The sequence below is a fragment of the Talpa europaea genome (genome assembly GCF_964194135.1).
Source record: "Talpa europaea genome assembly, chromosome: X".
In the NCBI taxonomy this organism is placed as follows: Eukaryota; Metazoa; Chordata; class Mammalia; order Eulipotyphla; family Talpidae; genus Talpa; species Talpa europaea.
Window position 1 is genome coordinate 26,768,555 of NC_140081.1, and position 14,090 is coordinate 26,782,644.

The following is a 14,090-nucleotide window of genomic DNA, read 5'->3' on the forward strand; positions in this document are numbered from 1 at the left end:
AAAGATTGCAGCCACTGGAAAGAAAACATTGTAATGATCTTATATGTTAAAATCCCATTAACTCTATTAGTTGTCTTTTTCAATCAGGTATAAAAATACACTGAAGGATGTAAATTACACTGGAACTTTCAGTTATGGCCAAGAAATACATAGTGGGTGCATGAATGAGTAGATAAGTAGTAAGGTAGGAGACTGATTTTGAAAAGTGAAATCTACCTGAAAAGTACCTAAGTGAAAATATAAACCTGGTGGTCAAAAACAACTTAAGATACTAATTTGGTATAAAAGAAAATCACAGTTCCTGAGAAATTGAAGAGCAATTGACAAAAGGATTTTCAGTGCAAGTGAACATCTTTAAGGCCTTTCTGTTTAAACCCAGAGTTGAACAAATTCTAAGTTAAAATGTATGCTGTCAAGGTCCCTGCAAGAAAATCTCAAGTGAATTTCAATTTCCAGATCAATATATGCTGAGACAATTTACCAGAGAAACCTTCAACCTTTACACAGGGTGAGGAACACTATCATTACATTCTTTACTACGAAGGCTACCTTGAATTCATTATTTTGTGGAATGACATAAATGGCACTGACCAAATCAGATTTTGTAGGATATGAATGAGATTTCACAGTTCACATTATTTGAGGTAGCCATAGAGAACTTCAAAAATAGCTTGCACTTCCCTCCTCTTGCAATTCTGAAGCAACAGAAGAGATGAATTTAGTTCTACCAGAGGTGTTTCCTGAAAATATTCTATCAATTATAAATTTACAGAGCACTAATTGTGCTAATGTAATGCTGACAACTTCTTTTCAATTTCCAAAGAGATCACATCATCACTCTTCCAGATTTTATGGTATCACAACTAGTTACTAACATTCATTCAATAATGGTGGCTATACTCCATCATCATAATAAACATCTTAATCTCACATTTTCCAATTATGATTTTGCTGGCCCATTTAAATAAAAGACACATAACAAATATCACACACACACATGCACATACACAGAGTCATGTGGGGCGCTTTGGGAAACACCTAATTTACCTCCACTGGGTGCTAAGAATAAAGAAACCAAGATTTTTAAAAAACATATTTGTCTCTCCAGTACTGTATACTCATATATGGCTACTGAGCACTTGAAATGTGATTATCCAATTGAGGAACTGAATCTTGAATTATATTAAATTTTAATTAATTTCAATTTAGAAAGATATTCAATACAGTTATTGGAAAACTTTTAGGTATGTTTAGAACTTGGGCATGTGAATTGACTTTTGCAAGCAAATTCTGTGAAACCTAAATACAGACAGGTATTTCCAATGAAAATTTAGCTTACTGTCAGAACTGAGATGTGTTGTTAGAGTAAAATACACATTGGATTTCAAAGACTCAGTATGAAAGAAAGAATGTAAAGCATCTCATTAATAATTTCTGCATTCATTACATGCTGAAATGTAACAGTTTGAACCTACTGTGTTAAATATTTTATTAAAATTGATTGCACTTATATGTTTGTAATCTTTTTAATGTGGCCATTAGAACATTTACATATGTAAATTTCACATATGGAGAATTACATATGAGGCTCACTTTATATATCTTTTGGATAGCGTTGCTGCTTCCACCACCACTTTATCAGGGCACATGTGAATATCCTTCTAGGAGACAAGCTGGTCTTACAACAATAGGAACAAGGAGTAACATATCCCTGTATCAAATGGGTCTGAGGAAAGTGTGTAGCAAGCTCTACCCACAGTTTCACCATGTGAGGCAACAATGTAACACTCAACATGGAAGGGGAAAAAATGAGTTATCAGCACTTAAACAAACTGAAATCCAGTACTGCAGACAACTTAAAAGATAGGAGACAACTGCTCTAAGGTGTTGGTTTCATTTCCCAAATGTGGATTCTTAAATTAGACAATAATACACCACTTCCAAAAAGAGGTAAAACATTTCAATGTTAGCTATCTAGCAAGCCTTAATAAATAAGCAAAAACTGCTCTTAAATCTTATCGCCTCAACTTCTAAAGCCAGAGAATACACGCTGAACTAGGAAATCAACTTCAGATCGCCGGCATTTCCCTCACAAGCAAATTAGCAGGATTGTGCACTTGGAATACTGTTTGACAAGAATGAAAAGGAAACTATTCAAAACAGATTTAAGGAATGGACAATTAGATGAGGAACTGCAGATTTAATTCTCAACAGCACTGTGATTAATCTGATTCCCTGCTTTTCCCTGGTGTAATTATACAACACAGATGAAAGGATGAGCATTTGGACTGTCAGTTCTATATTCTAGACCAGCCCGGTGACTCAAAGCAGACGACTCGACCACGCTAACCACCATCCCGACAACAGTCGAAGGGAGCCTCGAACACTGATTTAACAGTCGTTGCATAACGAGGCATTAAAAATTCGGATGCCCCCAACTCTTTCCACGATCGTCCACACCAGGTGAAGAATTTGCTGAAACTGAACGCACCCCGTCTTAAATGACCCCCTCCAATCCGGGCAGGGGGTGAACACAAAGGCATCTATCTAATATCCTGCACAATAGACACACACCCCACAATTAAAAACCCTGGACGTTCTTTCTCTCTCTCTCCATGCTGGCAAGGAAATGCAAACTGCTCTTTTCGTTAATGGTCTGTGGTACACGCAAGGTAACAATAACCTCAACTGTTCGCAGAAGCAACTATAAATTCGGTTCTGCCACGTCCCTGTGCAACCGTCAGACAAAATGCAGACAGCCGATTTCAGCCGGCCCCACGCCTCAGGGGGTGGGCGACCTCGGCGGCTCGGCCTCCACCGATCGCTCAGAACCCCCAGACCCCCGCCCCTCAGGAGGTCCAGGTACACGTCTATAAATACTCCTGGGGAGGAGAACCGGGGAGGCGGAGGGGAAGGAGGGCAGGGGGCAGGCCCGGAGTGGGTGCGGGTGCGGGAGGACCCGGGCATCACTGAAATGCATTTTCCACACTCCCGCTCCCTCGCGTGGAGACTCACTTGCCGATCACCTCGCACAGCTCGTACACATCCTCGAACAGCACGTCGTCGTCGGCCATGGTCCGGAGGGGACAGCGGCCGCAGCGTGGAGGGCTCCGAAAACGGGGGTGGGGGCGCCAAAGAGCTCAGAGCCCGGCCCCGGGTTCGCCTCCTCCCCTCAGGACCCGCGAGCCCTCGGTGCTGAGGGCGCTCGAGTGGGGCTGCGAGGCCCCGAGACTGCGGCGCTTTCCTCTGCGGGCGACCGCCCCGGCGCGGGCGGCGGGGCCGGGGCGCGGGATCGAGGGCGGCCCGGGCCCGGCGCCGCCCGCCCGCCCGCGGCTCCTCACGCTGCTCGGGCCGCGCTGCCCGGCGTGCGGATCCTCGGGGACCGCGCGGCGCCGCGCTCTCCGCTCGTCAGCCCGCGCGGGCCGCGAGGCCGCGACCGCTCCCTCGGCCGAGGGTGGCTCCGGCGCGGCGCGGGGCAGCTCGGGCTACAGGGGGGGCCGCGGCAGGACCATGGAGGGAGGACCGCCGCGGAGGGAGGTGGCGGCGGCAGATCGGCGCTGGGGACCAGGAGGCGGCGGCAGAGACGCTTCCTCCTCCTTCTCCTCCCGCCGCCGCCCGCCTGGGAGTGGGAGGGGGCTTCGCGGGACTGGCTCTCCGTGCGGGCGGGAGCCGCGGCCACCGCCTTCAGCTCCTCCTCCTCAGCCTCCGACCGGCTCGCGAGCCCCGCGCACCCGCCTCGCGCACACACGCCCTCCTCCCTCCACCGCCGCGCGGCTGCCAGGACCGCACGCCCCGCCCACTCCAGCCCGGCGGGGGGCGGAGGCCGAGGGAACCGGCACGGGGCTGAGCGGCGCATGCGCGCGCCGCCGGCCACGTCACGGCGAACCGGCGGGCGCCGGGAATCTGGAAGGGGCGGGGGATTGGCCCGCGGGGCGCGCGGGCTGCAGCTGCTGAGGCGGGGGCCGGTCGGGGTCGCCACCTCCGCCACCGAGCCGCAGAAGGGGTCGGGACAAAAGATCCACGACCGAAGGCACGTTCTTGGCTATCTAGGGCGAGGGGTTCGGAGCCCCTGCCGCTCCCCGCCCCCTTCTTTTGTAACCGCGGAAAGGCTTTCCCGGTTTTTGCTGGGGAAAGAGGTCGCGACTGCGTCCTAATGAATGGCAAAGCGAGAAGTGGAGAGGTTGTCATTCAACACCCTGCGAGGCGGCTTATTCTTTTGGTGCCACGCTGTCATTCCTTAATGGGAAGGAGGGCTGGGGACGGGGAGTCGTCCACCTACAGGCAAAAGACCAAACAAAAACTGTCCAAGGAGATGCGCGACAACAAATGGTCTTTTATAAAGACAGCTTCTCCACATCCTGCCCCAAACTCGACAAATGTCTATCTAGCCAGCGTCTACCCCCACTCGATATAGCCTAGAGACAGTTCGGGAAGGCAGGGACAAATTTGAGACTTTAAGCCCTTTTGTACATTACCCCCTCCCCCGAAGTCCGCAGCCCCTACTCTGCTCCCTATACTCCCTAGAAATGTTAGACTTGTCCGGATAAAAATGCAACTAGAGGGAGTGGATGCACAGGGTCAGTCAGGGAGTGAGTTTCTGGGTGTTGCCCCTATGCTAGGTTGTATTCAATATGAAGATTTCTGTTCCACTGAGCATGTGCAGAATGAGCCAACGCCATCAGACAGGTATATGCCTCAGTTGAGGACCAATAAAAAAAGTCTTTGTTCCTCTGCACAGTAGAAGTGCCCAATTAGTTCATAAGTCAGTTTCTAGAAATCAACTGGTAAAATTCTCAGCACGATTTAAAAAAAATAAGAAACGATAGTATTTACCAAAGTAGGTGGGAGGGACCAGGAGGGTGGAGTCCCACAGCCTGTTTTCTCTTCAAATACGTTTTGTGCTGATCTTTGACCACTCCCTCAAGAGACTGAGAGATTTGCCAGTGTTAAGGATTTGTGTACTAACCCTTTCTTAAAAATGTAAATCAGAGGGAAAATATAATTCTGAGATTTTCCTCCTTTCCCGAAGAGCTGTGCATTCTCTGGAAAAGGAAGCTTTAGAGCCTGCGAAACATCTCCTTCACCGAGGGACCAACAGTTCTGAGTCATTCACCCCAAACTGGCATGTTCACCTGGTGACTGTATGAATAAGGCATCATTTCATTCTGCCTAAACTGAACAGAGAGAAACCTTCACAAGTCACTTTGTCGTGGCCCTCGGGAGTCACCTTTTCAACATCACTTCCTCTGCTAGCCCCAATTTGAGCTTTGCAGAGGCTTGTTGGTTTCATATTGGGGGTTATCTTCTATAAGGGCCCGTGCTGGCAGGGGTAGCAAAGGACAATTATAACATAAAACAACACTAAACATGGTGTTGAATTAAAAAAGACGACTACAGAGATAGATTTGCTCTCTGCTCACAAAATCACAGCTGGTTTAGATCTGGAAAGCGTTTTAGAGGTTAGCCAGCTCAACTTCATCATTTACAGATGTGGGGGGATGTGTTGCTTCTCCTCCCAAGAGCCATTCCTCTCTTTCACCATAGGGTGGTAGCTCTGGGTTTGAGGTGGGATCATCAACACCTCCCTAGGAGAGGTGGGCTCCGATTCATCAAACCACCAAATGTAGCCCCTTCACCACAAAGATTGGTCTGACTTAGTTGGCCCTTGACATTCCCTGGTCACTGACTTTGAATGGTTTCAAGTTTTCTAAACACTGCAAAGCTCGTGACTTACCCCAGTGGAGGGGAGATACTCTCCCCGATCAACCCCCTAACCACCATACTGACCTTTAGTAAAGAGGTGTGCAGCCTCAGTAGCTGCCATTAAACATCTTGTTCCTGTGAAGGTAGTCAAACATCACGTGAAAGTGGTAGGAAGGGCCGCAGGGTAGAGATGACTACACTTTCCAGTCCCATAAAGCAATGAATTTCCTTACTGTCTAAGCCATTTGGGTTTGAGTTTTCTGTTCCTTTCAAAGAAAGAATCCTACAAATAGTACAATGGACAAGAAAATAAATTCGGGGACCAAATATATGTCCATGGTCACATATTTAGCTAAACATCCAGTTTGAACCTAGATCTCCCACCTTTCTGTGTGGTCATCAGTCAATACAGAAGTTCTCTGAAATATAACATCCCTCAATACTTGTACGATGCATTGTGGCTAGACATAGCTCCACTACTTCTATAACTAAAATGGCCAAACCTTTTAAATGTAGCTAATTCTTCTTTAGTTCCCCCCCCCACATTCAACACTCCTCCAACAAAATAATCACAAGTATAAATGGCCAGGTGTCAATAATTCAGTTCTGTTCTAGTTTCCACAAATAAAATGTTAAGGTAACTATGAGCATCTGTTAGATTGTAGTCAGATGTTAATAACTGAATATCCTAACAGTGGTTTAGACAAAAGGGGGGGGGGCTTATGTATCTCATAGAGCAAGGAGTCTGGAGGTGGGTGATTACTAAGGTTGAATCAGCTTTTGACGATGTCCTCAGTGATTAGGTTCTTTTCTGTCTACTCTGTCATCCTTGGCATGTTAGCTTTTCATCCTCAGACTTGTTTCATCATCACAAGATGGCTATGGCAATTTGCAATATCAAACTTCATTCAAAGGCAGGAAGCAAGATGGCAGCAAGGTTAGACAAGGCTGTTTTGCACTCTGGTCTCTTACTAGGGAAAGTATTCTTTTCCCATCTGACTGGCCAGAACAGAATCACAGGGCAACCCTCACTGGCAAGAAACTGAGGACACAAGTATCTAGCTTTTCTTGCCTCCTCTATAAAGGTGGGGAATGGAGCAGCAGGTGGGGAATGAGCTTTATCAGCCAATCAGTGGTATTTCTAAAACTAGGAAAATTATCAATGAAATTATTCTACATCTTCAGGGGGTCTCCCCGGTGGCACAGTAGGGTTGAGCGCAGCACTGTGAAGCTGTCGGCAGCCTCTGCAGCACAGGTTCGATTCCCTGCCGTCCAAAGAGATTTCCACATGGCGCGGCGGACCTCTCCTGTCTTGCCCACTGCGCCCCTCAGCAGTGCTTTCAGTCCATCTGTCAGTTCTGCTCCCTGCTCTGTCTTTGGTAAATTCTCTCACCCTCCCAAGCCTTTGGCCTCTACCCCAGTTCTTGTATAAATAAATAAATCTTTAAAAAAAGAAATTATTCTACATCTTCAACATAATGTAGACATACCTTGATAGACCTTTAAAAAATATGGAAACTTGCAAAAAAAAAAAAACACCTCAAAAGGATACACTTGATACGAGACAAATTTGATGCTTAGATGTCAGTGAAAATCTTGAATGATTTTGAGGTAATGGATTTCCTCAAAATTGCATTAGACATTCTCAGGTTGTTGGGCTCCCACATAATTTCAATGAGACAAGGATATAAAAGGAGAAACACACGCTGCAGAAATAGCATGAGTACAACCAGAGGTCAGTGTGGCACAGTGTTAATTCAGGCAATTCAGGGTTCAGCCTCATTCTGCGGTTATGATTGTCTAAGCATTGAAATTATTACTGAATTAATGAATAAAATTAAAAATGACACTGCCCTAAACTGGAATCGTTATTACCTGATGTTCTAAGCAGGAAGCTCTAAGCTCAAATGAAAGACACCATAGTCTCTCCAGAAAAGGCTACATATACTGGACTTATACTCTGATAGCATGTTGTAATCATTTATTTTATATTAATTCAGTAAATGTCTATGCTAGTCACTGAGGTCACTACAGCTACAAGTGAGACAGGCATGGTTCCTGCCCTCTTAGAGTTTTATTCTAGAAGAAAACAAGTACTGAGCAAATAATCGCAATGAGAAGTAACAGTGGTTAGGGAATAGGGAGCACTGGGAGAAAATAACTAGGGGATCTATGGGTCAGGGAAGACCCAACTGAAGATATGTTTGAACTAAGACTGAAGAAAGTATAGAAATTAGCAAGTGAAAGGACTGGTGGGAGGTGTGGTGGTGGGGGGAGGCAGTTAGGGGGGGGATCAGTTGATCCTAGCTAGACAGAATAGGCTTTGTGAAGTCCTGAAGGTGAACACAAATATGTTTTTTGAAAGAAGAACATGCTCTTTTGGAGAAGTAGGTCATGACTAAATCATAGAGTGTAGGAAAAAAGAGGCCAGAGGAGGTTAGAGAAATAGAGAGGGGCTGGATAGAGAAGGCATCAAATGATTTTTTAAAGAGTTACTCATTAAAAGCCTGCAGGTTTCAGTAGCACCAGAATCTTATATGTAGACTGAGATTCCCAAAGCACCATGCATGAACAGAATTCTCCTTTCAAGTCACTGTTCCCTTCCCACTTGGTGCACACTGCTCTCTCCCTTAGTTACTTTTAAAATGCACATACTCTGATGCTAACACATGCAATCCATTAAATGGTTTGAGCCAACACTGTAGAAGTTCCCCTCAAATCCTCTCCTGATCGCTTTTACCATTTCCCTGTGCCCCGTTCCAGTTATGACATGGTTTTGTTCCCAGTCTACCCTGTGACTTCAGAGGACATCCCACAAGCTACTGGAGTCATTTTACCCACATAGAAGTGCCTGGGAGATCAGATCGACTCTCCTATCTGGGGGTTAGTGAAGAAAGTGCAGCCCAGCTCCATTGCTTTGGGGAGAGGGGACAACTCCCAGGGGTTATATACAGTCCCAGCTCCCCTGTGGCACAAGGCTGCAGTTCCCCTCCACCGGAATTTGCCTGAAATTACCCTCTTGTCAGGTGCCCTTCTAATCCTCCTGTTTTTCTAATACCCTCACAGGCTTCTCCTGGGAGTACTTCCTTAATAAATCACTTGCTCATGAATTCCTTATCAGGATCTGCTTTGCGAGAACCCAACCTAAGATGATGTTTCTCAAGGTGACAGACAACTGCCATCTGGGAACTTATGGAAAATATTTAAAATGTTGACTCCTTTAACATGTAGTCTCAATTGTTTTTTTATTTTTTCTCTTGGGATGGAGTCTCCAAAGACATCTCTATCACTGTTTTCATAGAACATATCACCTATGTCTTGTTTTATTTTTTATGGTTTCAGATCTTATATTCAAGTTTTTAATCCATTTTGAATTCATTTTGTGTGTGGGTTAGGGAGTGATCCAGTTTCACTTTTTATATGTGACTGTCCAGTTTTTCCAAAACCACATATTCAAGAGATTTTCCTTTTTCCATTGTATGGTTGTGACCCCTTGGTCATAAATTAGGTTCTGTTAGATAGGTGGATTTTTATCTGGACCCTTGATTCTGTTTTGGCATAGCAAAAATGATTATCTGTAAATTAAGAAGACAACATACTGAATGTGAAGAAATATTTGCTTATCACACATTCGATAAAGGGTAAATATCCAGGTATTTAAAGAAGTCAAACAAAATAATTAAGAGAAATAATTTAGGGCCTCCTGGTGGTGCAATGAGTTAAGTCTCAGCACTATGAAGCTGTCTGCAGCCACTGCAGCAAGAGTTCAATCCCTGCCCGGGAAGCTTCCCACATGGAACAGCAGACCTCTCCTGACTTGCCCGCTGCTCCCCTCAGCAGTGTATTTCAGTCAATCTGCCTGTTCTGTTCCCCACTCTGTCTCTGGTGAATCTTCTCACCCCTCGCACCTATGGACTACACCTCAGTTCTTGTATGCATAAATAAATAAATCTTTTAAAAAAGAAATAATTTTTAATGACCAATAAACAAACAAGCCAATTAAAAATAACTCACAAACCAATTAAAAAATGGGCAGAAAGTGTGAATGAACACTTTTCCAAAGAGGATCTACAACAGATGGTCAGAAACATATGAAAAAATGTCCATCACTTATTATTAGGGAAATACAAATCAAAACCACAACAAGCTATCATCTCATACCTATAAGAATAGCTTACATAAAAAAGACAAGTGTTGATGAGGAAGTGGAGAAAGAGGAACCCTTATACACTGTTGGTGGAAATGTAAGTTGGTGGAAGCATTATGGAACTTCTTCAAGCAACTCTGGTGAGGATTACACCAGAGAGGAAAAATCAAATATTATACACAAATGAACAATGGTTTAAAAATATGTATATTTAAATAAACATATTTAATAATAAAAAATAATAATAAAAACCCTAAAAGTAGAACTACTGTATGACCCAACAATCCTCCTTCTGGGTATCTAGCCGAAGAATATGAAACCATCATCCTGAAGAGTTATATGCACCACAATGTTTATTGCAGCAGTGTTTATAATAACTAAGACACAGAAGCAACCTAAGTTACCATTGATTAATAAAGAGGATGTGGTACATATGCACAGTGGAACACTACTCAGCTATAAGGAAAGAAGAAATTTCACCATTTACAGCAAAATGTAAGGAACTCAAGAGGATTATGTGAATGTAAATAAGTGAGAAAGATAAAAATAAACACTGGATAATTTTCTTCTATGTGCAATATAAAGGAACTGAGTGATGACTGAACAAACCAAAATAAAAATAAATTAGTAGACATTGAAAACTGAAATAAATTTACCACAGGTGAAGAGGGTGGAGGTTGGGAGTAAGGGTGGAGGTGTTATAATGGGTGAGGGGAAAAAAGTCGGTTCCTGGGCCCTACCCAAGACCTGCTGAATCTGATCTCCTGGAGCATGTCATAGGGATCTGTATTTTTATAAGCTTTCCGTTTCCAAAGGAGTCTTGTGCACCTAAAAATTAAGAACCACTAGCTATGCATAAGCTCTCTGAACAAATAAGTAACCACGGCTGACTTCATCATTGGGGTAGAGAAACTGTAAGAAACGCAAAAGAACACATCAAGAGGGAGAAGAAGAAGATCTGAATGCAAATGTGTTTCCTTCTGTAAACCTCAGGCTGAAGATTCGTTTTACCCTTCTTCCTTTAATGTCAATGAACAAGTCACTGGAAACTTTTGTTTGACACTGGAAACAAGATTGTTTTCAGACACAGTACATTGAAGGTATACAGTGAACAGTACTAATGGGGATTGCAATAGTTGGGATTCTTTTGATTGCAGGTGACTGTAAACTCAAACTAGCTTAAACAATACAGATAATTTATTTGCTCACATGACTGAAAAGTTGAGAAGTTTGCTAATTTCATGTGAGGCTTGCTCCAAGACTCAAATTATGTCACTGAAGATCCACTTTCTCCTGGTCTCATCATCGTGCATTCTGTGGTACTGACTCCATCCTTAGGTCCACAAAGTGATCCCTAGAGTTCTAAGATCTCCCCTTGAAATAACAAAATGTCTGCCACTGTGCCATCCTCACTTCTCTATATATCAGCATCCAGAATAAGAGGAGTCTTATCCAGTAAGTCCTGCCCATATTCCAGGACTCAGTCTTTCTCTCATTGGCCTTATATTGAGGCACATGACCATGCACGAACCAGTCACAAAGCCAGGGCATGAGGGCAACTGAATAATTTAAGCAATCAGGGCCCACCCTTGAGCTTGGTGTGGGAATCGATTTCATGGCTGAGAGTGGAGGGAAAGGAAAAGGACCAGATGAAAATTAAGGCATTTTTGACAGGAGGAGGGAATAAATGGTGGGAAGTTTCCCTGACCTTCTGTGGCATTGGCTTTGTCTCAGCACACTAATGTCGTATTGAACTAGTCATGACATTTTTATCAATTTTTTCTTTTAAAATTCCTTTTAGCACTCCCTTTTTTGTTTCTTCAATCTCCAGTCTACTACCCCATAAACCCATACTTAAAATGTTAACTTTATTTTACTCACTGGAACAACATCCTGCTCACCTCCACGAGGCCCAATTCAGGAGGTAAAGTGGGAATTCTCACCATCTATTACAGTATCTCGTGTATGGGGCATTTAAAAGGTATTTGTTGAATGCTGAATGATTGAGTGACTTCATAGCATTATCACTTCCTGGAATTCTTTTTAACTAGCCTTTCTCCTTCAACCTTTGAACCTAGAAAGTGTCTGGAACACAAAAAATGTTCCATATATGTTTGTTAAATAAACAAATGACTATATGTTTCTTAAATTGAATTAGTGAATCACTGGTAAGGAAGAGATTAAGGAGTCAACAGAAACAGTTAAAGGGTTTGGAAAGAAAATGCATAACAAAAGTAACAAGATTATTACAGAGGAGGGGAGAGTCAATAGCATTAGAACTAAAGAAGAATGAAAGACTGCAGGGACAGAGAAAGGACCATTGGATTTATTTCTACTTATTGAAAATAGTTCTACTAGCTATTTTTTGAGTAGAAAAACATGAGAATCTCAAACAGCATGTGAAATTTTTCCTTCTGTCCTAACTACGAGAGGTTTTGGAAGTAAAGTGGGAAATAAAATTGTTATGTCTTCCTTAATTTCCTTTTCTGCTTTTCCTGATGCTTTCTTTCTAGGTTGCCACTAAACCATCTACTACATGGTAAAAATGTGCAATCAGCAGCAATATGTCCAAGGGGTGACTTATATTGAGCCCATCTTTGCCCAAGTTGCAAAGAGTCATATAAGTTACCAAAGCCTCAATAGAAAGGAGTATAATTTACTATGTTAAGTGCACTGTGGAAAAGGTCAAGTGATTAATAAGTCACCAATATGAAATATAAGCCTAACAGCACTGATAGGTTTAATCATTTACCCTACTTGGGCCCAAATGGAGCAGCTCCTCTCAGGGGGTCTTTTCTGGCAGTATGAGTCTCCAAACTCTCAAGGAGATATTTCTTTCTTAACATACTTTCTGCTAAATGATGTTTTAAAAAAAGGGGAGACTCTTTCCTGAACATCTTTGTTCTCATAGAGATAATCTATGTCAGGCTCTGTTCTGATAAGATGTTTTCCATTTTGGTCAAGAGAAAAAATAACTATTAGTTTTTCCAGGCAGTAATAATTCCCGGATCTGATAGTAGTTCTTCAAAGATAGTTTGCTTTACATATTCTGATCAAATGTTTCCCATTCAAGTTTATTTTTTCTTATTATCTGTTTTAAATTGTCTTGTAAATGAAGACAATAGCTAAGAAAGTAACCTTTGAAAAGACAATAGCTAATCCAAGCTAGGGGAAAAGAGAGATTCAAATAATCTGTAAAGAAATAATGGAAGGGGCCTTTATTGAAGACTTATTATAAATGCGAGGCACTATGCAAAGATGCTATTCTTATTTCATTTAATCCATATAACACCTTTATGAAGCGGGTATTAATGTCCTCATTTTACATGTGAGGAAACTGGACTTGGCAGAAGGTTAAGTAATGGCCCAAGGGTTACACAACTAAAAAGATTTGGACCTATGTTTGAACCAGTCTGTCAGATCCCAAAACCTGAATCATCATGCATCCTGATATCGGTTTTCTTGGAGGAAGTTTTAATTTTTTACTTTTTTGCAGATTAAGCAATGTGGGTCTTAGGCAAAGGTTATCATGGGTTGAGTAACAACAGCAATGAGAATCATATTTCTTGCTTATTGAAATTTTATTTAGTAGCAGGCACTGTACTAAATATTTTTCAAGCATTTATTTGCTCATTCAATAAAATTTTATTGATCTTTCATTATATACTAGGCCCTAATGGTATTATAGTGAGCAGAATCAACATGATTCTTGCCCTCTTGGAGCTTATAAGTTAGTGAGGGAGGCAGACAGAAATGAGATAATCACAAAACAAATGTATAATTATTTCCGCAAGGGTACCAAAACTATTCAATGGGGAAAAGACAGTCTTTTTTAAAAAATGGTGTTGGGCCTCCCCTGGGGGCGAAGGTTGAGCGTTGGGTTGCAAGGCTGCCTGCAGCCTCTGCAGCGCCAGTTTGATCCCCAGCCACTGGTGAGGGTCCCACACACACACAAAAAATGGTGTTGAGAAAACTGGATATCTAGAATCAAAAGAATAAAGTGGGACCTTTAACTTACAGTGTATAAAAAAAATAACTTAAATTGGATGAAAGCCCTAAGTATAAGGCCCAAAACTCTAAAATCTTAGAAGAAAACACAGGGGATAAATTCATGACATTGGATTTGAAAATGACTTTTTGGATATGACACCAAATGTACAGGCAACAAATGTATAAATAGATAAATTGGACAACATCAAAAGTTAAAACTTCTGTGCTTCAAAGAACACAATTAATAAAG

At 42.7% G+C, this 14,090-nt stretch overlaps 1 protein-coding gene across 6 annotated transcripts in view; it reads right to left on the reverse strand.

Moving 5' to 3' along the window:
- The window catches only part of CASK (calcium/calmodulin dependent serine protein kinase), a gene marked incomplete at both ends in the record, with an annotated part of 372,322 nt that extends 369,248 nt beyond the window's left edge, over window positions 1-3,074 (reverse strand). For all 6 annotated transcript variants that reach the window (XM_084258755.1, XM_084258754.1, XM_084258752.1 and 3 more), the window contains one exon: window positions 3,016-3,074. In XM_084258755.1, coding sequence (XP_084114881.1) covers window positions 3,016-3,074 — 59 coding nt within the window. The remainder of the gene's footprint in view (window positions 1-3,015) is intronic.
- Window positions 3,075-14,090: the final 11,016 nt, after the last annotated feature.